A 26,476-nucleotide genomic window follows, 5' to 3' on the forward strand; every position below is an offset into this window, starting at 1 on the left:
GAGCAAAGGTAATTCAATAAAGAAAGGAGTCTTTTTAATAAATGGTCTGGCACATAAAATATACAAAGGATTCTTAAAACTCAATAACAAAATGTAAAATTCAAAATCGGGCAAAAGATCTGAACTTTACCAAAGAAAATATTCAGATGGCAATTACATGTATAAAAAGATGCTCAACATCATATGCAGTTAGGGAACTGCAAATCAAAATGCCAAGATGGCACTACACACCTATTAGAATAGCCAAAATCTGGAACATAGACAACAACAAATGCTGACAAGGATGTGGAGCATCAGGAAATCTCATTCATTTCTAGTGGGAATGAAAAATTAGTGCCGCCACTTTAGAAAATAATTTGGCAGTTTCTTATAAAACTAAATACACTCTTACTTTATGATTCATCAATCATGCTCCTTTATATTTACCCAAATGAGCTGAAAACATACATCTACACAAAAACTTGCATGCACATGAATGTTTATTGTAACTTAATTAATAATTGCCAAAACTTGAAAGCAACCAAGATTGTCTTTCAGTCAGTGAATGGATAAATAACTTATGGCACATCCAGATATGGAACATTATTCAGTGATAAAAATAAAATGTTAGGTGAAAGAAGCCTACTTGAAAAGGCTATAAACCCTATGATTCCAATGATACAACATTTTGGAAAAGGCAAAACTCTGGAAATAGTAAAAAGATCAGTGGTTCAGGGGAAAAGAGGGAAAGGTGAACATGTAGAGCACAGGTGATTTTTAGGGTAGTGAAACTATTCTATATGATACAGTAATGGTGGATACATGTTACACATTTGTCGAAACTCATACAATTCACAATACAAAGAGCATCTCAACGTAAACAAGGCATCTTAGCCCTGGCCGGTATGACTCAGCAATTAGTGTGTCATCCCACAGACCAGGAAGCCCCAGGTTCAATTTCCGCTAAGGGCACATACCTCGGTTGCAGTTTGTCCCTGGCCCCGGTTGGGGTCGTGTGGGTGGTAACCAATCGATGTGTCTCTCTCACATCAATGTTTCTCTCTCTTTCTCTTCCTCCCTCTTTCCCTCCCGCTCTATCTGAAGATAAATGCGAAAATATATCCTGAGACCCGGCCGGTGTGGCTCAGTGGTTCAGCTTCAACCCATGTACCAAGAGGTCGCCATTTCGATTCCCAGTCAGGGCACATGCCCAGGTTATGGGCCCAATCCCCAGTGGGGACATGCAGGAGGCGGCCAAATGATGTTCTCTCTCATTGATGTTCCTATCTCTCTCTCCCTCTCGCCCTTCCCTCTCTCTCTCAAATCAATTAAAAGGAAGGAAGGAAGGAAGGAAGGAAGGAAGGAAGGAAGGAAGGAAGGAAGGAAGGAAGGAAGGAAGGAAGGAAGGAAGGAAGGAAGGAAGGAAGGAAGGAAGGAAAATCTGTCAGGTGTTATACAAAATACATTATATATATATGGTCTATTCAATTTTTTACTTTACTAAACATATAAATATCAGTAGATTCTATGCTGGTTATACATGGTCACATGTTAACCATTCCAACCATCAGCCTCCAAAAAACCAGTCTTTTACCAAAGTTAGCATAATTAGGAAAACCAAAATAAATAAATTCAAATATTTTTCTTATACAGGTGTAAGCAGAACCAGCAAAAATAACTGGTCCCATCACTTTTAAAAAGTGATCTCAATGTCTTTTCATGATTTCTGCCTTATCTTCCTTCTTTCATACCTGGTTATCCCAACATATGAAACTTCTTGCTTCTTTTCATTGTTAACCAGTGAAAGCCCAAGACTATGAAGAGAAAAGGTGATTTCATGGTCAGCCTGCTCCATTTCTTCTGCCTGCAGTGCTTTGGAAACCAAGGCCACATCATCAGTGAAAAGCAAAACTCTCTGGCGCCCGTCTAGGAAGGACACCCAGTGTATCTGGATGTTTGCGTCATATGGAAACTGGCCACATTCATCCTGCGGAAAAGAGACTTTCTATTAAACCCACAAACAGTTTTTATAACATATAGCTGAACTACAGTAACTAAAAAAGCTTATGAAAGTTTAAAAAGCATGACTATAAATTGGAAAACTATAATCATCAAAATGACATAAACAATCTATTTTAAAACATCTCACCATTTTTTCAAACAATAATAAAGACTGATAGTGTTTAATCTTTTTATAACTTAGTGTGAGTTGCCTACTTAGTACTGAAAAGGCACTTAGCAGGAGCCAAGGACATCCTTCAACAGCACCAATGCCATCAGATGCTTGCTAACTTGTCTCCAAGAAGGACAACAGAATGGTTCAGAAATTTTTAGACCTTCCTCAGGTAAAACTAACCCAGTTTACTTTTGTTTTAATATTTTTTAGCACTGCAAATATTTATATAAATCACATTGTTACACAGTCAAAATATGGTGATCAGTATATGTACTAAGTTTCACCAAGAGCAGCCTTTTTGGCTGAAGGTGTCATACAGCTCTGAAAAATATGAAGCTAGATTTGGTTAGTGTTTTCAGAGATTAAAAAAAATATTCTTCTTCATCTGGGCTTAACATAAATATAATCACAATTCATTTAAGCAGGCAGTACAAGTACCTACTATGTGCTTTTCATCTCATGTTTTCTTGGGAAAAAAAAACAAAAACAAATAAATGATGTTACCAAGAGTTTAGAAATAGTTTTGCTGTTGTTAGAAACAGAGGCATGGATACATGAAACAGACTGGCAGCTGTCAGAGGAGAGGGGAAGGGCCGAACTGGATGAAAGAAAGTGAAGGGGTTAGCCAAAGAATATATATGCATGGGAGCGGTAAGGGCGGAGAGAAGTGGGCAAAGGGGGGTAAAATGTGGACATCTGCAATAGTGTAAACAATAAAAATGAAGTAAAAATAAATAAATAAAATATATCTATTGCCTTTAACATATATCAAAGTAGCCTATCAAATTATTGTAACTCTTACATGCAATCAAATTGTGTGTTTCAGAGATACCTATTAAGAAGGTGAATTTCTCTTTGTAAACTACAAATTTTATATGTATGTTGGTTCAATCTTAGTTATTTAAATATTCTCTCATTCTATTTGTTTTTCATCTATTTGCTCTGTTAAAAATTAAACAAGGTTTGTTAAAATATCCTCAGGTAATTGTGATTCACTTGACTTCCAGCATTTTAAGTTTTATATTTTAATGCATGTTACTCACTTTATGAAGGTTTACAGCTATCATGCCTTCTTCGTGATGTTATCATATTCTATTTCATTGTGCTTTGAATTAGAGTTGTTCAGAAATTAAAACCAACAACTTTGCTTTCTTTTTATATCTGTTTGCCTGTTAAGTCTTTACTATCTCTTCATGCTTTTAAATTTCTGTGTTAGTTTGGTTAAGATAGGTCTCTTCCAAGTAACTTATGGTTAGACACTATTTTTTAAACTTACTCTGAGTGTTTTTTGTCACTTATGAAAAGAATTTAAACCATTTTCACTTACTGACATAACTAACAGAAAGAATGGTTTCAGTGGGAAATGTCTATTACTAGGAAGTCAGACAGATCTGGTTTTGAACTCTAACCAGCAGTTCTAAGTTCCAATCATAAGATTAGAGATAATATATGAAATGCATTAACACATAATATACAATTAATAAGAGGTATTTGCCACTTACATATTCCCTTACATTTCATTCTTTTACTTTAAGGGTAAAATTTTCTTTATTTTAACTTTTCTAAATTGTTTAAAAATTCAATTATCACTGATTTTAGTTCTATTAATTGATAGATTTGATTTTTACAAAACCATAATCTTTTATCTCTATTTCTCAAATTAAAATTTAGGATTGTCCTGGACGGTTTGGCTCAGCAGTTAGAGCGTCAGCCCTCGGGCCAAAGAGTCATAGGCTTGATTCTGGTCAAGGACACGTACCTCGGTTGTGGTTAGATCTCTGGCCCTGGTTGGGGTCATGTGGGAGGCAACCAATCAATGTGTCTCTCTCACATCGATGTCTCTCTCTCTCTCGCGCTCTCCTTCCCTTTCTCTCTCCCACTCTATCTGAAAATGAAAAAATATTCTTAGATGAGGATTACAAAAAAAAAAAAAAAAAATAGGATTAAATGGTATATATAGTATGCACAGAATATAGTCTGTTTTTCCACTCCTCTTTCAGTTTACCTTGCTGTCTTTATCTTTTATTTCACCATGCTTTCTCCTATTTCACAGTTGTCTTTTCTTTACAACTCAGTTGAGGAATGCCAGGCATACATTTTTAAAATTTTCTTCTGGTCCTCCTATAGTAAAAAGTCTTCCAGAGGTATAATCACCCTCTGTATCTATAGGATAATGTTACATTTTTCTCCTAAAGTATTTTTTCTTAAGCCCAATGTAATTATTTTCTGTTTATTCATGCTTATAGAGTAAAAACCTGTTCAGAACTAGTGTTTGCCAATAATGTATGGAATTTAAAAAAATGTTCTTTATTGATTTTTTTTTTTTTAGAGAGAGAGAGGAAGGGAAAGGAAGAAAGAGACAGAAACATTGATGAGAGAGAACACTGATTGGCTGCTTCCTGCATGCCCCCCACTGGGGATCTGGCCCACAACCTGGGCATGTGCCCTCACCAGGAATCAAACTGGTGACCTCTTGGTGCATGGGTCGATGCTCAACCACTGAGCCACACCAGCTGGGCTGTATGGATTTTCTTGAACTCCCTGGTCATGTTCACCAGGGCCTGAGGATTCGCTTCTCAGATCAATTAAATGGACAGAAAATTGGGCAATTGCCTTGCTTCTAGCTCAGTTTTCATCACCTGGCAGATTATCTCCTGATTGAGTTGTAATTAGCTACTTTTCCTAGTGTCTGGCTCTCCAATAGAAGAGAAACATAACAAACTGCAACCCCCTGCATACACTGTACCAGGATTCTTTCTGAATCTGACTCAACATACAGACCTTGACATTCTTCCCCAGGATGTTATCCCCACTATCTTCCCAGTGTCTATACGCTATTTTCTGGGAGCTGTGGTTGCTGAGTAGCATTAAATGTGAGGAGAGGGGAAATAATACAAGGTACAGGGGCCCTGTACTATGGTAGAGGTCCTGTGTCTCTGAGCCATGAAGCTAAGAGTATTAGAGAATTTAAGCTCTCTCTACCACTTATAAAACTTAAGAGTTTTTCTGCTGTAAAAAGTAAAGCACAAGCAAGCCAACAGAGCTCCAGCAAATTGTCATGGTGAAAATATCTCCAAAAATCTTGTAACAGAGGAACTATCAGTCTGATTTTTATGGATATTTCAGAGGGAATATAGGAGAAGATAATCAGTCACTGACCAATTGGCCAATGACCATTTTACAGCAAAAGTCAAGAAGGTGTTTTTAACAACTGACATTATCAGAAAATGGAATATGACACTGTATAAGCTTTTTATAATAGAACGTATTCCTATAGAAACTAGATGATTTATTATTATACAAGAGCAATTTCTGTATTAGAGAAAGGTTGGTAGACGAATCTTAAGTGCTCCTCAAAGACAATCTAAGAAATAACACATTTGATTAATTTGGCTACCTAAATACTATTTCAATAAATATTTCATTACATTTATATGGGAGAATTTGCATACTATAAAACTCCTTTAATTAAAAATATATGCCCTTAATTGGGAAAGCATACCTAAAAATCTCACAGCCAACAGTGGTATGCATTTGTTCAAAATAAAGTTGTTTTTCATTTAGCCTTGAAATTCCTTTCTTATAAAAATAGGTAAATAAAAAAAGTACTATGCTAATCTTTACTTGAGCAAGATGAAGCAAGCCTATTTTTTAAATTATAAATGAATTAATTTCACATATCTAAAATAAAATATTGGTACAAACTATTCATAATCTAAAATAAAAAAGTAACTTATTTTTAAATGTTTCCCATTCATTTTTAGCTCAAAAACTAAAGACAACTGTGTGAAGCTAGTTTCTTTACTTCCTTTGCCATCTTTCACATCAAATGGTACCTTTAACAGATCGTGTTGCCCAATATTTAGTGCATATCTCCATGTAAGCTTTCTGGTACCAGTAGGATCTGCCCAGGCAAAAAGTCGAGCTTGTCTTGGCAGCAATTCCACTTCTTCCTGTGACCCACTGAAACACAACCGATGGAAAATTAAAATATCAGCTAGAGAAACCCAGACCTGTATTTTACTGAGGTAGAAATTGGCACAAAAATCTTATAAAATTGCCCTTGTTAATAAAAAACAACTCTGCTTAAAAATCAGTACCCTAAAATGCCAAGTGAACCAATGGTTTTAAAACTTGAGGAAACAGAATATTGTTCTTTCTGAGGTTTCAGTGTGCTCCAAACTGATGCGGGTAAGATCACATCAACAGAATTCATTAAGGTAAACAGACTGGTATGTCACAGCACACCTGTAGAAAACAGCTGTGAACAGCTGCAGTGCTTAAATTTAAGTTTTTAATCAAATGTAATTCATAAGAAATGTGAGTCACAGGGAAAAAAAATTGGATCCATACTGCTGCCACTCTAAATGTGGTTTGTGGACCAGTGGCATCAGCATTGCCTGGGGGCTTGCTAGAAAGGAAAAAAAACCCTGGACCCCATCTAAAACCTACTAAATCAGAATATGCATTTTAACAAGATTTCTAGATCTTGAAATTGATCATTAAAGTTTAAGAATCGATACACATAATATAAAAAAACTTCCCAGAAAACTGAAAAAAAATCAACACAGTTAGGTTTGAGTCTCAATCTGCACTTTTAAATTTCTCAGTGGATTCAAGCCATGAGATTTAAGAATAGACAAATCTGTAAGGCATTATTTTATATATATAATTATATATGCAGAATTATTTTATAATAAAACAATGCCTTAAAGATTTATAATAATAATTCTTTGCAAATATATAATATTATATATTGTAAGGGCTTAAAACTATCATTATATAACGGTATTATCTAAGCCAAATGACAACACAGGCAAGACCAACAAAATTCCTATCAGCGCGTACTGAACATTCAACATGACTATCTACTCGATGTCCTCCAAACTGGATATAAATTCATAGGGAGAGGTTTAATGAGCATTACCAGATTACGAAAGAAGAATAATGTTTAAACAAATTCACGATTCCTTACATGCAATTCTGAAATTAAGAAAATTCTAAAAGTCCAAAGATTTTTCTGTAAATTTGGTGTTGATAGTCATGGCAGCAAAACCTGATCTGAAATGATGTGAGACTATTAACAGTTTCATTTACCCCAAATGGTATAAATATTCATAAGTTTTGCTGAAGAAGTATCAATGTGCTTGATTATAGAGTACGGTCTCGAAACCTGCTGAGGGTACCGGTAGTAAACATGAGTTCCATATTACCTTTCTAAACACTCAACACATTCAGAACGTGAAACACATTTAGTCTCAAGTGTTTCCTAGACAGTAGAAGCAAATAAGATTTTCCATCAATTCTTTTTTTCATACCTCTGTTTATATGCGAGGACGTCCCATGGTGTATGGTTTATTATTAGGGCAGGTGCAGATCCCTCATGGTAATCAGAGAAAGTTATGACAGTTGAATGTTCAGCAGTGTTTACATCCACCAAGATACCTCCATTCTATTATAGGGGGGAAAAGTATGTTTGAGGTAATGCTTTAACCTGCACTTACATTTAGAATTTCAATCAGCTATGTAGACACAGAAAAGTTGTTTTCTTAAATTCTTACAAAAGGCACACTGGCTCTGACCTCTTATAAATATATGTATGGTATTACATATTGTTACAGTAGTACCTTCAAAGGATTACAAGCAGATTTCAAGGCATGTTTTAATAAAATATTTTAAAGCAAATTTTAAAAATCAAAGGTATTTTAAAACATGAAAACCTACCAGCTCTTCTAAGCTCAATAGAGTGCCATTATCCTGCCGGTTATAGAAGAACGGTCTGGAGGGTCCTTCACAGCCCACTACTCGCACACACAGTTTGCCTGACAAATTCTCAGGCCAAAATGGAAGACACTAAAAATATAAAAGTTAACATCAGTTTTAAACAATTCTGTAGTAAAAGTAAGACAGTGGTTAAGTTTTCACTTCTAAATATGATCCTGTTTCAATTAGTAAGTTTCTTAAAATATTTCCTCCACATCTCATATTATTGATAATGACTATTTATGAAATCAAAGAAATTTCATCAGAAGAATATAGACATATTAGTCTATATGTCCTTACGAAATAATTACAATATGAGAAACTGAAGAGCCTACTGATTAAGAATGCCTCAAATATCTCAAATATTTAAAACCTATAAAATAACACTGTGCATATTTTATTTAATTCCTCAATGCACTATGAATTCTTTCAGAGTATCTGATCCAAAATAAACCAGAAAGATAACTAAAGGCAGAGGAGAGTCTACACAGACCTTGCTGGAAGCACTATCTTCCCAGATGTTTGATCTTAATCAAATCATATATCTTTTTGAGTCTTAGTTTTCTTATGTGTAAATTTGAGACATTAGCTCCTAATACAAATTGTCTCTCTGTTACAGAATACTGAGTAAATTCTATTTCTTAATAAAAATACTACTGTTACCAAACCCACATCAAAGATAAAAAGATAATAAGCATTTATTTGTTGCCAGTCTACAGACATCATTCTAAAGCTGCCTTGGAAAGCACATGCTTCAGAGCTCTGAATCTGTTTGTATTATATTTTGGAATCCTTCCTCTTAAGCTTTTGCTAAACTCAGGTAAATTCAAGCACTAATGCTTGACTTTGTACCTGTCCTCTCCCCAACTCTTTCCCTTATTCTCTTCATCTCCTCAAATCTCACTTACAGCCTGCAAAGTTTAGTTCAAATCCCACTCTTCTATGAAATGTTCCCTTTTGATTTAGACCACAATGTTCTCAACTTCCAATGACCTTATTTACTTTACAGCAGTTAGAGATTACATTTTCTTCTCTGGAAAGTAAGGGAGTTGGATTTTAGGAAATTTTCAAGACTTCCAGCTCATCCATTCAGAAATTGATAACCACCTATAACTCGACATATACTATCTTTTCTTCCATGTGTTAATTTTAAGTCTTAAGTCCTCGGACAAGATTATAAGCTTCTTGAATACAGAATACATTATCTTGACTACTGAGACAATACATTGTACATTATCTTTATGTCCATGTTCTATACATATAGGAAGAACTAGAGAATTAGTGTTAACCACATAGATTAGGCTAGTGGTAATTACATATCAGCAACAATTGTCTTTTTTTTTTTTAATCCTCATCCCAGAACATTTTTGCACTTTATCTTAAGATATAGAATGGGAGGGAAAGGAGAAAGAGAGAGAGAGAAACACCAATGTGAGAGAGACACATCAAGTGGTCACCACCCACATGACCCCAACCAGGGCCGGGGACAAACTGCAACCGAGATAAGTGCCCTAAGTAGGAACCGAACCTAGGCCTCTCTGGTCCGTGGACCTACACTCTAACCGCTGAGCCAAACTGGCCAGGGTAACAATTTTCTTTTTGTAACCTATGCTTATTGTGTATAAGAAAAGTCTTTCAAAGTTGGCTGTCATATTTTAACACAAATATGATAGCAAAGTGAGTATGACAGAGGTATATACAATTCTTATATGTCTACATTTATTTGTATATTTTAAATACATATATTTTTAAATATGTTTTGATTGATTTTTTTTTTTTTTTTTTTTTTTTTATCCTCACCCGAGGACACTTTTCCATTTTTTGTACAGATAGAATGGGAGGGAGAGAGAGGAAGGGAGAGAGAGTGAGAAACATCGACGTGAAGGGACACATCGAGTGGCTGCCACCCGCACGACCAACCAGGGCCGGGGACAAACTGCAACCGAAGTACGTGCCCTTAGCGGGAACTGAACCTGGGTCTCTCCGGACCGCAGGCCGACGCTCTAACCACTGAGCCAAACTGGCCAGGGCTGTTTTGATTGATTTTTTTAGAGAGAGAAGAAGGGAGAGATTTAGAAACATTAATGTGAGAGAGAAACATCAAACGGTTGCCTCCTGTACACCCCCTACTGGGTACTGAGCCCACAACCCAGGCATGTGCCCTGACCAGGAATTCAATTGGGACCTCTCAGTCCATGGGATGACGCTCAATCCACTAAGCCACACCAGCTGGGTTTTATTTGTACATTTTAGAGCCAGTTATATTAAAGAAAAATTTTACCTCTGAAGAAGCAATATAGTTCCACTTATTAGTTGGCATTGAACCATCAGATGCAATTTCACCAACTTCTAGTTCTAATGATGACTTGTTTGCAATGGTACAAAAGGGAGTCAGAGTAACTATTCTGGTAAGATTAAAACTGCTCATTTTGATGCTAACACCAACCTGTGAAAAGGAAACAAACAACCTTATCATTTCCCAATACTTCATACAGCTTCTTTGAAAGACACAAATACATACATACACACACATACACAGACAACACACAGAGATGTCTTAAAATATATTAAAATATGATTTCTTAAAGTAATTATATTATATTATAAAGTAACTACTATATGCCATATTCCATTAATGACTGTCTTCTACCTAATAAGAAAAATTTTGGTTTCTTAGTTTGGCTCCATCGGAAATCAATTCAAGAACTATCAACTGGAAATTTAACTAATGATGACTTGTAATAAAAGATTTAATTTATTGAACATTCTAAATATAAGTTGTTTTATAATTAGTGTAGGGGCTCAAGTTCTACTGCACTTATTATCTCTGTTGTACATAAAACAAGATATTTCAAAGTAGAACTACAACAGGTCAACTGGCATCAGACTGTTCAAATTTTGAGTCAAATTTTAGATTTAAGAAATGTTGGCAGGTAGTGGAATGGAAGGAGGATTCTAGTATACACTGAATATTTACCAAGTTGCTTATTTGGATAGATTCAACTCATTATCTTAAACTTTAACAACAAATTCTTGTTTTGCTACGGTACTAGTGGCCACGGAAATTTGTAGAGATAACAGTCCTTCACATAATACTCTGAATTAAATTTCCTGTACCCCTTAGGATCCAGCTGTTTTACTAAAGAAAATGTGAATAAAGTCAAAGGTAAATAAGTAAACAGAATCTTACCAGGTATTCCATATTGTTGGCAGGACACTTCACACACCCATAACTTCCCACTGTATCCAATGAAAAACCACTGGACCAGGCACTAGTTGAAATTTTTAATTGTACCTATACCAAAGAAGGCAAACCATCATATAAGAAACCAACAATACCATATTAATTTTATTTGATGGAAAGTTACTATACTACTAGAAATTTATTTAGTATTGTGGACACAAAAATATAATCAAAGTCGTACTGCAAATGGGTAACAGAACCAGAAAACTCTGGGGTTCAATACAATAAAAATAATGTTCTGACCTTCTCACTTACCTATGCAATGAGTATAGTGAATTTTAAGACTTAAACCAATGAGACCTTTTATTGTTTTAAAAATAACTATAATGTAAAATATTTTCCAATGCCAGACTTATGATGTAGAGCTAAGAAATAAAGTTTCAGCACAGAGTTTATGCCCTTAAGATTATTCAGCAAACGTTAAATAAAAGGCATTATGATAAACAGAATGGAAGAAATTAGGACACAGTTCCTGTCTTCAGTGAGCTTCCAACTAAACACAAAGACAGAAAATACATATTAATAATTATGATGCAAGCTATAAAAGCCAAAAATACAAAATGCTATCATGGTGGGATTTAGATAAAGGTTTATAGAAGAGACCTTGTTCCTGTATTAAGCTCCACCCACCCAACTATATTATACAAAACCTGAGGAGAGACAAAGGTCAGACACATAAACAGTAATTATAATACCATATATAAGTATTAATCAGCACTCTAAGACAGTGGTTCTCAAAGTGTGGTGCCTGGACCAGCACCATCAGCATCACTTGGAAATCTATTAGAAATGCAGTGATCAGGCCCTATCCAGACCTACTGAATCAAACTATGAGGGCATGACCCAGCAATCTATTTTAAAAACCCTCTGGGGGTAATTCTAATGAATACTAAAATCTGAGAACCACTGCTCTAAGAGCACATGGATAGGATATCTAGCCCCACTTTAGATGGTCAGAAAATCCTTCACATGTCAGACCTGAGCAGAATGCCAAAGGATGAAGAGCAGATAACCAGCAAAGATGAAGCAGGCAGGCAAAGCATAGGAGAAGAGACATTCTAGGCAGAGGATGAATATACAAAGGCTTAGAGGTAAGTACTTGGGAAGTGTGTGGTAAGCAATACTAAGATATGAATCTGAAAAGGAAAGAAGGGACCAGAGAGAGCATATAGGACCAGGCTTAGGCAATAGTTGCTCTCTCAAAGGCCTGGCTTAGTCTTTCATACATAGAAGAGCTCAGGTAACATATGCCAAATTCAGCTGTTCACCTTTTGAAATGCCATTTCATCACTGATAAACTAAATAAAATCAAGCTTTCTACCTAACACTACCTCTAGAACAGAAGTAATTATAGGGGCACTAGAGAAAAGGGTAACCCAGCCATGGCGACTGTTGTTAGCTCCTAACATCCCACTTGATTATGTATTCCTTAAAAGTCTCCTTGGACCTAATTCATACCAACAGCATGTAGCAAATATGTTAAGCATGGTTTTAGGGAAGGCTAATGACTCCCTAGTTTCCAAATTAGGAATTTATTTTAACTTGTTATAACAACAAAAACACACCTTATTTTTACTAAAAATGTTCTTCTTCTTGAAAGAGAATAAAATAATATCTCTAAAATCAGCTGGATGTTTCATATGAATATCTTCTGCACGATACTGGAGAACCCGAGAAGTCTTATTGATTAGCCAGTAGGGACTAAAGACAGACAGTATCATGCGACTGCCAATTTTTCTGACATGTATTGACAGGTCGACTGTCATCACTTCTGTGGAGTCAGAAGAAAAACACACAAGAAAGAATTCAGGAAGTGTATCACATATACGGAAATGTCCATTCCAGTTTTTGCCTTGATATTTCACCAGAACTAATTCCATTATTTCTCCATTTATTCTTGAATGTAGAACATCAGCAGCATTGCCTTCTGCTAGTTCATGAGTTTCTGCTGTTCCCTAAAAACAAAGAAAGAAAGACTAAATTTGCTTAGTGATTTTTTTAAAACTTCTGCAACAATATCATATTTTATTTTATTTTTTTATCCTCACCCAAGGACATTTTTGCATTTATCTTGAGATAGAGCGGAAGGGAGAGAGGGTGGGAGAGAGAGAGAGAAACATCGATGTGAGAGAGACACATTGAGTGGCTGCCACCCACAGGACCCCAACTGGGGCCAGGGACAAACTGCAACCGAGGTACATGCCCTTAGCAGGAACCAAACCCGGGACTCTCTGGTCCGCAGGCAGACGCTCTAACCGCTGATCCAAACCAGCTGGGGCTAACATCGTATTTTATACAAATGCTAAATAACCTATCAGATACAGACTAACTGACAAGTCTTCAATAAAGTAACATATTTACATATTATGAATATCCACTAATCACTAAGGACTGAAAAGAAAACACTAGATCATAGCCAAAAGCAGAAACTGTCTTTTGGCCATTAGGAAGTCAATGGCCTTAAGTTTTGAGAAAAAATCAGATCTGTACCAAGATTCAAAGGCTGGATTTAGGAACCCTGGTTGTTGTCCATTAAAAGCTGTCATTGAATAAGCCATTTAACTGCCTGGGATTTAGCTTCATCCTCCATTCGCATACTATGCCTATTAGTTCCCACATAAACAGACTAAGAAAAGTGATACCAGACTATTCTGATAAGCAATCTAAATAAGGTAAGATTTTTTTAAATGAATAATAACATAATAAATTAGGCTTTCTTACTGAAAGCTTCTCTGGTATAAATACTATTTAGTTCATTTAATTGATTTTAGTCTTCACAAATCAGGTTTGGCTAATTGTCAGATAAAGAAAATAGATAATTTAGGTTCAAAACACTTTCCAGACTTTTCTATGTTAAAATGTGTGACATGCAGAAATTTTAAAATATTTATCATACTTCATTGCTAGAAGATGTTTCCTATTATTTCTTAAGATGGACAATAATTATTTTTAAGTTCAACAGAAACTTGAAACAAATAATCATATTAACTTTAAAACTAACTTTATAATTAAGATGAAATATTTTCTCACTGGCTTTTTTCTGTCTTTTAGTGAACAGATTTTAACTTAATTATAGTCAATAATATTATAATAATTATGCATGGTGTCAGATAGGAATTAGACTTATTAGAGTGATCACTTCATAAGTTATTAAATGTCTAATCACTATGTTGTTTATCTGAAACTAATATTATATTTTATGTCAACTGTAATTTAAAAATAAAAAAATTATAGAAAAAAATAAATAGATTACTATGGTTCTTAATGATAGATGCAGCAGAGTTAGGTGATAGGGAATGAGGAGCCAACCTGTCCATGTTCAAATTCCAGCTCCACAATTTATTAGCTGTGGAATACTGGGCCTGTCACTTACCCCATTGTGACTCAGTTTCCTCACCTGGAAAATAGGTCTAATAAGAGTACCTACCTTCCGGAGATTATTGTAAGATTAAATGTGTTAATGCATCTACAACACACAGTGTAGTGGCTGGCAAAGAATAGATGCTATACCAGTTTTTGTTATTAATATTATTAACACATTCAAGTATGCTATATAAAACACTGACCTCAACTAATTATTCTATTTTAAAAAACAACTAGAATTCACTCCACGTAGTAATAAAAATAAAACAAAATGCAACCAACATACCTCGAGTAAATATCTTAGGGAATATGGGAGAAGATTCCGCAACGTGAGGGTAGGATAAAGATGAATAACGTAAGCTGGATCCCAGTCTTCCCCATGTGTACATATATGGCTTAATTCATCAGGCAGAGCAACTGTATTGACTATGAGAGGTAAGAAGTTGATTTCTACTGATGGACACTGCAGTATGCATCTGACTTCCTGGCTCCTGTGAAGTTCTTCCTTCCAGGAAATGTAAGTGGTGGATTCTCTGTACTGATTCTCTAAGATACCAGCGGGCTGAATAAATAACTGACATCTACAGAAAAACAAAACAGGGTGGAGTATAAGATTTTATTGAAGACTTAAGAAAATACATCTCATAAGGCTAAGATTAAGAAACTTGCCAAGTCACAAAACTAACAGATGGAGGAAATTTCTGGGGAAAAACAATGACAATGACAATTTTTTTAAAGTTCATTTCATATACAAAGACAAGTTAATAACAATAGGTTTAAGAAAATTCTAAAACATCAAATATACAACAAGAAATTTTCATCTGACCCTGGCCGGTTTGGCTCAGCAGTTGGAGCATCGGCCTGAGAACCAGAGAGTCCTAGGTTCGGTTCCCGCTAGGGGCACATACCAAAAGAAAAAGAAATTTTCATCTGGTAAATTCAATGATAATATAAATGTACTTCTCTATATACCTCCATATACATATTAAAGCTGACTTTTACAGATCTTTAAATAAGGATAAACATTTCTAAAATATAAGTTCCCCAATTCATAGAATTAAAAATATATATTATGAACCTTTTAAAGATTAATATATGCAAGAAAGTATCTACCTATATGAATCTAAAGGAATGTGGAACTCCTCTTCAGGTCTTGCTACTCCAATGCGCTCCAATAACTTAACATTTTTAACAAATTTATAGATGATGAAAGTAATAGAGAAATGGTTTTTAATCTGTTGGATAAAAAAACATACACTGTTTAAAAAGATGTAGGAGTTCAAAAGAAAAATGTGAACTGTGCACAATTACCTTTACATATAAAAAGTTTCAAGCCCAATATTGGAAGACATTTTTATTGGTAACTGAAATTTTTTAGATCATTGAAGTGAGATATATATATATATATATATATATATATATGAATGAAACTTGATGTTTAAGTGGTAGTTGAAAATTATTAGGATATTTCCATACTCTATATATTACATGCTGATGTTTATTGTTAGTGTATGTTATCATTCAAATATGTATTAATCTGAAGATTTCATCCATAAAATATTCCCATTAAAATATTTTTTCAATGCACTTTGTGACTATACAAAAAAGGATAGAAAAGGAATTATGATTTTTTTTTTTTAAAAGTGGTACAACTCTTTTCTTGACTAGAATGTGACTTAGGCTGGAGCTAATAGCAAACTGAGAGCTAACAGTAGTCAAAATTTGAAATCTTTTCATTTTCATCTGATGTTATAGGTAGGAAGAAAATCTTTTGCTGACCATATACTGAAATTTGCAATAATGCACAGAAAAAGAACAAATGAATAAAGCATTAAAAGTATAAAAGAAAACACTTATACAGTATAAGACGTGAAATTTTAGGTGTGGGGGTAGGGAGATCATTCCATTTATTTCTTCACGCATACTTGAAAAATTCAATACCAAATGATACACAAACAGAATGAAATGTTATCCTATTTGACAACCAAATTATATAAAATTGCTCAGTTCTGAATCTTTAAATGAATAGACAAAAAACTTCATTAAATTTGAACCCAGGAGGCAAAAAAAATAGGCTTTAAATTAACAAGATTGTTTCATCAGACATTTAAAATAAAGAATATTACAAAAGCAAGTTGGATAGAAAATAGTGGCCAGTTCAATCTGTTATTTATTTCTGAATAATCAGTAATAACCTAATGAAGTTTTACTATATTCCTTTATTCACATAAATTATTTAATATTAATTGATATATTTAAAAGGGACACAATTCAGTTTAATACATTACCTGAAGAGGCGAGCGAAGGGTGATTATTTTATTTCCTTCAGTTGCATCAATCTGTACCAAAACTGAGTCAGAATGATTGGCATTGGGATTCCGTACATTATACAATTGTCGACCAGGTCTGGCAACTGGGATATTTCCAACTTCTGTATATCCATGTGGTACTAAGGCAGAGCATAATCGAGAAGCATTCCAAATATTAATTTAACTATATTTCTCTTAAAATAATCATCAGTGTTTCAAAATAATGACAAGAGTATTCTCTTTCATGCCTAGAAATTACTACACAATATGCTTGTCTAAGACACAAGAACTATAAAGAAAGAAAACGAGCTATTATTATAAATATTGTGGACCCAAAGAAATTTCTCTTGGGGATCTGAATATATTAAACCAACATAATCCAATTTGTTCCTTATCCCCTCAACTATATAGAAACTATGTTGCCTTTATTTTGTAATGGTGATAATTACTGTCAACATGTTAGGACTTCTGAATACAGTTATTTTTCTCTCCTCATTGAACTCTCATCCTTTTTGAAACTTACTACATACTGTATTGTTTAAAAACACAGAAATAATCTAGTTTCTAAGGTAATTCTTAAATTAATCAAGTTTCATTTTCTAAGTTTAAAGGAAGAAAACAGACAAGAATTTATCAAATATTTGTTTCGAGCCTTTAGAAATGCTGTCTCCAAAGGTATCTTCAACAAAATATTTTTTACATATTTTGTCAAAAATAAGCCCACACCAACAATCCCAAAGATGCCCTTAATATATGATCTCACTTATATGTGGAATCTAATGAAGAAAATAAACTGATGAACAAAACAGAACTAGAGGCAGGGATGCATGAAACAGACTGACAGCTTTCAGAGAGGAGGAGGGTGGTAGGGACTGGATGAAAGAAGGCGAAGGGATTCATTAGTCAAAGAACATACATGCATAACCCATGGACACAAACAACAGTGTGGTGATGGCCACAGGGAAGAAGAAGCAGGAGCTGGGCAGAGGTGGGCAAAGGCGGGGGTGGGGAATGAGAATGTCTGAAATAATTTCAACAATAAAAAAATAAAAAACAAATACAGCATACCAAAGGTCAGAGTGAAGGAGGAGCTTTCTTGGCGGCTCAATATAGATAGCTTTCCTTGACATGAAGGTTGCATGCTGGCATATTCCAATTCCAAATTCTGACCAGCATCAACATCATAAATACCACTTTTCTCAGGAAAGCCCATGACTCGGAGATTATGATTGGGCTGCACCTTAATGGGAACACCTAGAGCATTTTTAACTGTAAAAGGAGGCTTGTCTTTTAAAGAGTAGTCAAAAGTAGAAGCAGTGCCTTCTGAAAAACCCTGAAAAAGAACACAACATCACAACATTTTTGCAAGTTGCTAGTTTTTTTAAAAAATTACACTAGGACTACACATTTTAGAAACTACTTTTGATTTCAAACAAAAATAATCCATAGTTTTCATTTAAAATTCCATTTGGAATATTCCAAGCAAGAACCAAACGTACTTTCGCTAAATTACTGAAAACATTAAGACAACTTTTGGATATTGTTATATTCATTGTATCTCCTGAAGAAATGTGAACTGCTGTTTGTGGCTCAGGAAGAAAAGTAAAATCATCTCCTGGCATCAAACTTTTATCCTGGACTGGACTCTTCTTTACCTGTGAGGATAAATAACATAAGTTTAAGTTACTAGCCAATCAATAATAAAATTAAAATATTCTCAATACAGTTAAATTGTCCTAAACTAATCACTTGATATTAAGGCTCCCCAAATCTCATTTTCAAAAATACTCAATGCTTCGCTTTGACTTAGCACAGAAAGCATTCTTCCTTTTGGCATGGAGTCAAGTGCATGGAGAAACTATGCCATGAAAGCCCTTTTCAAACCAGGTGAAGTATTTGTCTCCTGTGCACTCCCCAGAGCAAGCTACTACCCAGGGTCATCTAACTGGCCATTAATGATCAATCTAAGATGACCCTGAAGTCTAAACTGATCCTTATTGGCATTAATATCTGGAATTCCTTTTAATTTTTACCAGTAACACCTAAGATAGTTTAGTGATATGATAAGCTTTCAACCAGCCATCAGACTTCATCATAGCTTTTATTCTAATAGCTTTTCAAAAGCTTTGTAAAACATTCTTATTAGCCTGACTATTCTAGAGAGAGATAGGTCATAAATACTACTTGTACTTTACTGAGAGGAATTGGGACACAGGTTAAGTGACTTCTCTTCTTGTCTTTAAAATAAGAAGCTGTTGCAAAAGGTAAGATTTCCTTCTTTTTTATGGCCAAGTAGTATTCCACTGTGTAAATGTATCATAGCTTTTTCATGCACTCATCTACTGATGGGCACTTGGGCTATTTCTAGATCTCGGCTGATAACCTTTTGCAATAGCATGGATGGACCTGGAGAATAATACGCTAAGTGAAATAAGCCAGTCAGAGAAAGATAAACCCCATATAATCTCACTTATATGTGGAATGTAATGAACAAAATAATCTATCAAACAAAACAGAAACAGAAGCATAGGTACACAGAACACACTGACAGCTGTGGGAGGGAAAGGCGAGTGGGGAAATGTGGAAGAGGGCTAGATGGGGATGTAAGAGACTTTACTTTGGATGACAGGCACACAAAGCAGTATGCACATGATGTTTTGTTGAGTTGTACATTTGAAACCTGTATGGTTTTGTTCAACAATGTCACCCCAGTAAACTCAATAAATAAAAAAATAAAAACATAATCATAGGCATAGACAACAGTGTGGTGATTGCTGGGGGAGGGGAGTGGGAGAAGGTGGAGAAGGGTATAGGAGGGATAAATGGTGATGGGCAGAGACTTGACTTGGCGTGGTAAACACACAATACAGTGTACAGATGATGCATTATAAAACTATGCACCTGAAACCTGTATAATTTTGCTGACCAGTGTGATCCCAATAAATTCAATGAAAAGGAAGAAAACTAATAAATAATAAAATAAGAACCTGTTGAGTCCGTTTCAGAGCCTGACACTTCAATCAGGCTGCCAGAGAGGTGTGCTGTAAAACTGGTTAAGGGTATGTAGTTCATGTGCCTGTTAATCTAGGAAAATGGACTTGGGTATCTAGGCTTCTGAAGTGTTAGCAAGCACCATAAAGAGATAACACAAAGGAATTCATGAACTAGAATAGCAGTTCTTAAATCTTTGAGGATCCCAAAGAGCTTCATTTTATATAGATTATGTCTATCAATATATACTCTATAAGGAACTAAAGTTATCACTCTCCACCTTTTGGCTAAGATCAAGTGTAGAAACTAAAACTGAGAAAAATTTAAATATTCATTTAAAAGTAACAATTACAAGTTAACATAAATAACATCTTAATAGAAAATAACTATTATATAGTGAGAAGAGGGACACTGACAAATCTCTTTAGTGCCTGCCCTAAGAGAAGACAGGTGGATTCTCATTTCTGTTTCTGCTTTTGTTCTGTTGTAATATCACTTAGTTTCTGGAAAATTGCACTGTATGCTCATGGGAGAATGAGAAAGACAACGGTATGTAAACTCTGAGTATTATTAAGAAAAGAGTTTTGGCCCAGCCGGTGTGGCTCATGGATTGAGCGTCAGCCCATGGACTGAGAGGTCCAGGTTTGATTACTCCTGGTCTGGGCATATGCCAGGGTTGCAGGCTCAATCCGCAATGGGGAACGTGCAGGAGTCAACTGATCGATGTTTCTCTCTCACATCAATGTTTCTATCTCTCTCTTCCTTCCTTTCTCTCTAAAACATCAATAAAAACATATTTTAAAAAAAAAGTTTTGACCCTGGGGATTCCCTAAAAGGGCCTCAAGAATCACAGACCACACCTTGAGAATAACTGCACTAAAACATACTAAGAAATGTACACAGTGTTATTCTACACAAAGATATTTTTTATGTCTTCCTTACATCAAGCTTTAAATTCCACTGTCTCTTCCCCTCCACTCTCTCAATCAGTGGCTCCCAAACAGCATGGATTTCATTGTAATAGTGAACCTGAAAAGGCACAGAATTATGAGAGTCTTTCAACTTTAACCTCATATTTCTATAATCAGTAGGAAAAAATAATGTAATTAATGTTAAATGTCAATAACCATTTTAACAACACACCTAAAGACACAAAGAATATATAAAAGAGAGTGCATTTTGATTTACTCTATCACTTCAATGCCAAAAAACAAATTATTTAGCAAAATAATCTTTAAAAAATAATGACCAAATAATACCACATATCAACAGATTTTAGAATGTATATATATTTTCATATATATACTCACTGTGGGCATGCACAAACAAAAGATGCTCACATCTTAGTTCTGTAACTGTAATTTTTAAAAGCTTCTGGAGATTCTAAATGATGTGGTCATACCTCTAGTGTCATGTCAGCAGAAGCAGCCATGAGGGAAGTCCAATTTTTAATATTTCCTGAAAATTTTGACTCCATCAATAATAAAGGTACAGTTTGATGACCAAGTCCACATTCTAAGGTAACTTGAACTGACTCGACAACAACAGCACAATTTTCCTCTATCAATGGATGTCCAATATCTTTGAAATTTTCTGTTATTTCTGTTGCCATGTCAACACCAAGAAACCAAGAGTTATAATCACTAACAGATTTGACACCCCAAAGATTTTCTGTTTCCTTAGATGTATCTTTGAATTCATCTTCTTTTGTCTTTGGAGACATAGCAGCCATGATTGTCATCACAGTATTAAGAATTATGGGTGAAATCTTTAAAAGAGAAAGCAAAAAATTTTTAGGATAAACTTTTTCTCAGATTAGAAGAATTAATACAAAATACAGAAGTGTAAAAGTACTAATTAATATTTTAAATATACTTAATTCTTAACTAAGGAAAACAAGGAAGAACACACAAAATCATGTGTCAAGTCAGCTAACCTCATAATAATTTCTGCTCAGTTTATTTTGAAATTAAGTGACTAATGTTACTTAATTGTCAAAACCTAAAGTTAGATGATCAGTTCAGAGTAAAATAGTGTGTGACCAGAAAAATGCAGAAGTGTAACTGAAGTCATCATTTTCAATCACTAAGCCAAAGTGTGTGATCCTCATAAGATTTATACATGGTTTTCGTTTGTCTTATTGAAACAGGAAGCCAGAGAATCACTATGATTCCCTTTCACTTACTCCAAGATTTGCAAATTCTACCTCTTATTATCTTTGAATAGCATGTTTGCTCACCTGTTCATTCCTATTACTGTGCCTTAGTTCTACACTAGTGATGTCTTCTGTATCTAGTCAGCGCCTTCTCAGCCCACCCTCCACACTTCCACCAGCAGGATTTTTCTAAAACCCAAATTTGGGCATGTCATTCCTATGCTTAAATCTTCAACAACTTCCCATAACTTTCAGAATAAAACTCAAACTCTCTTTAGCTTAGGACACAAAGGTCTTTGCGAGCTTGTATCTAATCCAGAGATTTTCAACCGGTGTGCTGCAAGAATTTTTAAAACATGCAATACCTGACTGTTAGTCAGGGGCACTGACCTCTTTCCCTTAGATTGTCCAATTTAAAAAAATGACAATAGCCAACACAACAATAGCCATCCAGTGTGAATGAATAAAAATTATACCTATTTCTTTTTTGTCAGACTGGTAAAAAATATTTTGGTGTGCTGCAAAATTTTAGTATTTAGTGTGTGGGTGTCATGAGATGAAAAGGGCTGAAAATCGCTGATCTACTCAATTAGCTAGCCAGGATTTCTCAAAGTTTGAGCAATACTGGGTTATATAAGTTAGTGAATTCTTTTATCGTTCATTCTCACAACCCTTACATGTTTAATATGCCAAAGAGAGACGACTATTTCACCAAAAGGATCTAGTATGCACTGCTTCCCTAACTTACCTGCCAATTGAATTCTTTTTTGTTTTCATTACCTTATTAATGCTACCTATAATTAGTGCTCTCAATCCTACAATTCCATCACACCATTCTCTCCAGCTATTTTGGGCACCCCTCTATCTTTTGTGTATATTGTCAGTTTTGTGTGGATAACCCCTCCCCTCTCTCTCCATCTAACCTCCTTCAGATTTTAAAAAGGCAAAAGATTTATACATTCTGAAGAGAAACACTAGAGTCTCCTCATATGTTACAGCTCAGTTCACGGAGCCCCACTTGCAGATGCCCTGGTCGGAGGCAGGGCCCTGCCTGTGCTCCCACAGCACCTGTGCATGCCTCTAGCACTGAAAGCCTGAGTCACCGGCTTACTTCTCTCTCTCATATGTCATTACATTTTTTTTGAAGGCAGGAACCATGTACCCCAAAGCCTTCTATAGGAGATTTTTTCATATCATAGTAAGAGCTCAAAAAATGTTTGTTGACTAAATAAATTGATATACAAAGAAATGGAAAGATAATCCTTCCTAGTGTCTTAGACAAAGTACATGCAAATTTAGAGTTTTCCCCTCATTTACTACTTTAAGTCTTTTTTTTTTTTTAATTTTTTTCTTTATTGATTTTTAGAGAGAGAGGTAGTGAGAGGGAGAAAGAGATAGAAACATCGATGAGAGAGAATATCGATTGGCCGCCTCCTGCATGCTCCCCACTGGGGATTGGGCCCACAACCTAGGCATGTATCCTGGCTGGGAATCAAACCAGCAACCTCCTGGTGCATGGGTCGACGCTCAACCACTGAGCCACACCAGCCGGACTAAGTCTTTAAAAAAGTAAATCTGTCGCCCTGGCCAGTTTGGCTCAGCGGTTAGAGCGTCAGCTTGCGGTCCGGAGAGACCCGGGTTCGGTTCCCCCTAAGGGCACGTACTTCAGTTGCAGTTTGTCCCCGGCCCTGGTCGGTCGTGCGGGTGGCAGCCACTCGATGTGTCCCTTCATGTCGATGTTTCTCTCTCTCTCTCTCCCTTCCTCTCTCTCCCTCCCACTCTATCTGTACAAAAAATGGAAAAATATCCTCGGGTGAGGATAAAAAAAAAAAAAAAGTAAATCTGTCAATAAAATACAATCTAAACTATCCAGTATTTTAAAATATTAAGAGAAAACTGCATTGTTATTTACACGATAATTCAAATGACATTAGTTTGAGCTCTGGTTTAATCACTGTGGAGTATTTACCTATATAATAAAGTTACTAACAGAACTGGTGTTAGCAACCTCAATTTTGTGTCCATTGGACAGAGAAAGAAATAGATTTTGGGAACTATTCTATATCTTCCATTTATAACTGGTAATGAAGTCATAATTAAAGAATATGAATCCCAATGGAGAAAAGAGATTGCTTTTCCAATGATTTAAATGTAAAAGACTTTTTAAAAAATCCTAATAATTTAATTCTAGCATACATCTGTCATTACAAATATTTTGTAAGACAAATAAAACATGTAATCACATAATTATTATGTTCAATCAAATGATACATAAAAGCCTAAAAATAACTACTACAAATAAAATAATAAAAACCTCATTTTTCGATGCTTTTTTCCCTTCTTTTCCTACCTCATCTCTGCTCTCCCTTCAAACCCAATCTCCCAAACACACACATCAAATGTAATTGATAAAGCTATCCCGATCATTTATAGATATCTAAAAGTACTCTTTCAAAGAAAGTAGAAACAAATATTTGCATCAAATAAAAATATATTTTATTTAATTTTTACTTTTTTATTTTTTGGTACGTGCCCCTAGCGGGATCCAAACCCAGGACTCTCTGGTCCGCAGGCCGATGCTCCAACCGCTGAGCCAAACTAGCCAGGGCTAATTTTTACTTTTTTTTACTTTTTTTAATCCTCACCCGAATGTATGTTTACAGAGGAATGGGGGGAGGGGAGGGAGAAGAGAAAGAGAGAGAGAGAGAGAGAGAGAGAGAGAGAGAGAGAGAGACACACATCTATGGGTTGCCCCTGTGTGTACTCTGACCCAGAATTGAACCCACAGCCTCTTAGTGTATGGGATGATGCTCCAAACAACTGAGCCACCTGGCCATGGAGAAAAATTTATTTTAATGTTAGAGATATTTACTGATTAATGAGTATGTGACTAGCATAATGGTCTAGTTATGAGATACCAAAAGATTTTGTTAGAAAAATAATGATTTTCACCCAAATAATTTGATAGGCACTAACCTTAATTATAAATTCTCCAACTACAATATTTATATTTTGTTTTCCTGAAACCCATGTACATCTTTCCATAAATACAGAACAGGGCTGTAAGACCTAGAAACAAATAAATGAAATTCACATTTTCTTAGTAATAAAACTGTTATATATGTAACACAAACAGAACATCTTACTTGAGATTTTTAACTACAGCCTGCTACTATAAGCAAAAAGGCAAATCAGCTGAGAATCTCTTGTGAGAATTCTTCTAAACTAATGCATGCCTATGAATGTGGTTAAAGAGCTTTAAGCAGTTCTAATCAATTCCTTTATGTCAAATTCCTACCTAATGATGAACATTTACTATTAAAAATTGAAATGTTTCCTTTTCTTAAATATCTTTTAAATGATGCCCACCATAAAATCTACTTTTAAGATATCTATAAAAATGAGCTAAAAACTATGGTAAGATCTTACATTAGCAAAGAGGTACATGAGAAAATGAATTTATATCATTATAATTTTTATAACTGCTAAATCAATTCAAATTTTTCACCAAATAGTTCTGTTAACACCTTAAAAAAAGACTACATTAAGTAAACAGTTTCCAAATTGCTTAATAAAAGATCAGTCTTGAATATAATAAGGTCCTTATTAGAACAAATTTCAAATCTTCAAACTTGACTTATTAAAACAATGAAGCCCACATTCTCATATATCATTAACAAAACAAAACCTTGCATCTGAATTGAATGGGGGAATTAACACTACATAAATTTTCATTTTTAAAACATTAGGATGAGCTTTTAATGGAGTAATTAATAGAGCTTTCTGTGACATGTCGAAAGAAAATGATTGCACTGAAGAATGTGTCATGACAGTGTCTACCAGTGGTTCTCAACCCTCCTAATGCCACGACCCTTTAATACAGTTCCTCATGTTGTGGTAACCCCCAACCATAAAATTATTTTTGTTGCTACTTCATAACTGTAATTTTGCTACTGTTATGTCTTAGGCGACCCTGTGAAAGGGTCGTTCGACTCCCAAAGGGGTCGCGACCCACAGGTTGAGAACCACTGGTAGACTAAGCCCAGCACCGCACTTCTTTACACAAGTCACTCTGCCACAAATATTTTTAGTTTTAAACACTGATAATTGGTTCACATAACATAGTGATCCTCTTTAACATAAAATTATCTATTTAACATTAAAAAATAATCGGTGTGATATTTAATTAACTAAAATAATATTTTTCAACAATAATGTGAAAATGTAATTGAACATAACTTTTAATGTAACAAAACACATTTTATTTTGGTCACATACTCCACCTGAATACGTTTGTTATAAACCTCAAGATTTTAATATTTATTCATTTATTGGAAATGTTTTAGTGAACAAAAGAAACAGCTGAAAAGCTGTTTTGTACTAAAACTCAAGCACGGTTCAACAGAAGATGGTATAATGAAAAGAAAACTGGACTGGAGGTAGTCCCAGCCCTGTCACTAGCAGCTATAGCTAAATCATGTAACATCTTTGGAGTT

At 35.0% G+C, this 26,476-nt stretch overlaps 1 protein-coding gene across 7 annotated transcripts in view; it reads right to left on the bottom strand.

The window, feature by feature from the left end:
* Window positions 1–26,476, bottom strand: part of VPS13C (vacuolar protein sorting 13 homolog C) — a 190,114-nt gene that overhangs the window by 38,646 nt on the left and 124,992 nt on the right. For all 7 annotated transcript variants that reach the window (XR_004956421.1, XR_004956420.1, XM_036240227.1 and 4 more), the window contains 15 exons: window positions 24,957–25,049; window positions 21,228–21,593; window positions 20,768–20,854; window positions 18,334–18,489; window positions 17,903–18,167; window positions 16,814–16,974; window positions 15,639–15,760; window positions 14,812–15,106; window positions 12,728–13,117; window positions 11,109–11,213; window positions 10,200–10,364; window positions 7,880–8,008; window positions 7,474–7,607; window positions 5,992–6,118; window positions 1,731–1,966 (listed from right to left, as the gene is read on the bottom strand). Coding sequence is in view for 5 of the 7 variants with exons in the window: in XM_036240227.1 (XP_036096120.1) it covers window positions 1,731–1,966; window positions 5,992–6,118; window positions 7,474–7,607; window positions 7,880–8,008; window positions 10,200–10,364; window positions 11,109–11,213; window positions 12,728–13,117; window positions 14,812–15,106; window positions 15,639–15,760; window positions 16,814–16,974; window positions 17,903–18,167; window positions 18,334–18,489; window positions 20,768–20,854; window positions 21,228–21,593; window positions 24,957–25,049 (2,831 nt within the window). In the remaining 2 variants the exon portion in view is untranslated. The remainder of the gene's footprint in view (window positions 1–1,730; window positions 1,967–5,991; window positions 6,119–7,473; window positions 7,608–7,879; window positions 8,009–10,199; window positions 10,365–11,108; window positions 11,214–12,727; window positions 13,118–14,811; window positions 15,107–15,638; window positions 15,761–16,813; window positions 16,975–17,902; window positions 18,168–18,333; window positions 18,490–20,767; window positions 20,855–21,227; window positions 21,594–24,956; window positions 25,050–26,476) is intronic.

This window comes from Molossus molossus, unplaced genomic scaffold (genome assembly GCF_014108415.1).
Source record: "Molossus molossus isolate mMolMol1 unplaced genomic scaffold, mMolMol1.p scaffold_m16_p_1, whole genome shotgun sequence".
Lineage (NCBI taxonomy): Eukaryota > Metazoa > Chordata > Mammalia > Chiroptera > Molossidae > Molossus > Molossus molossus.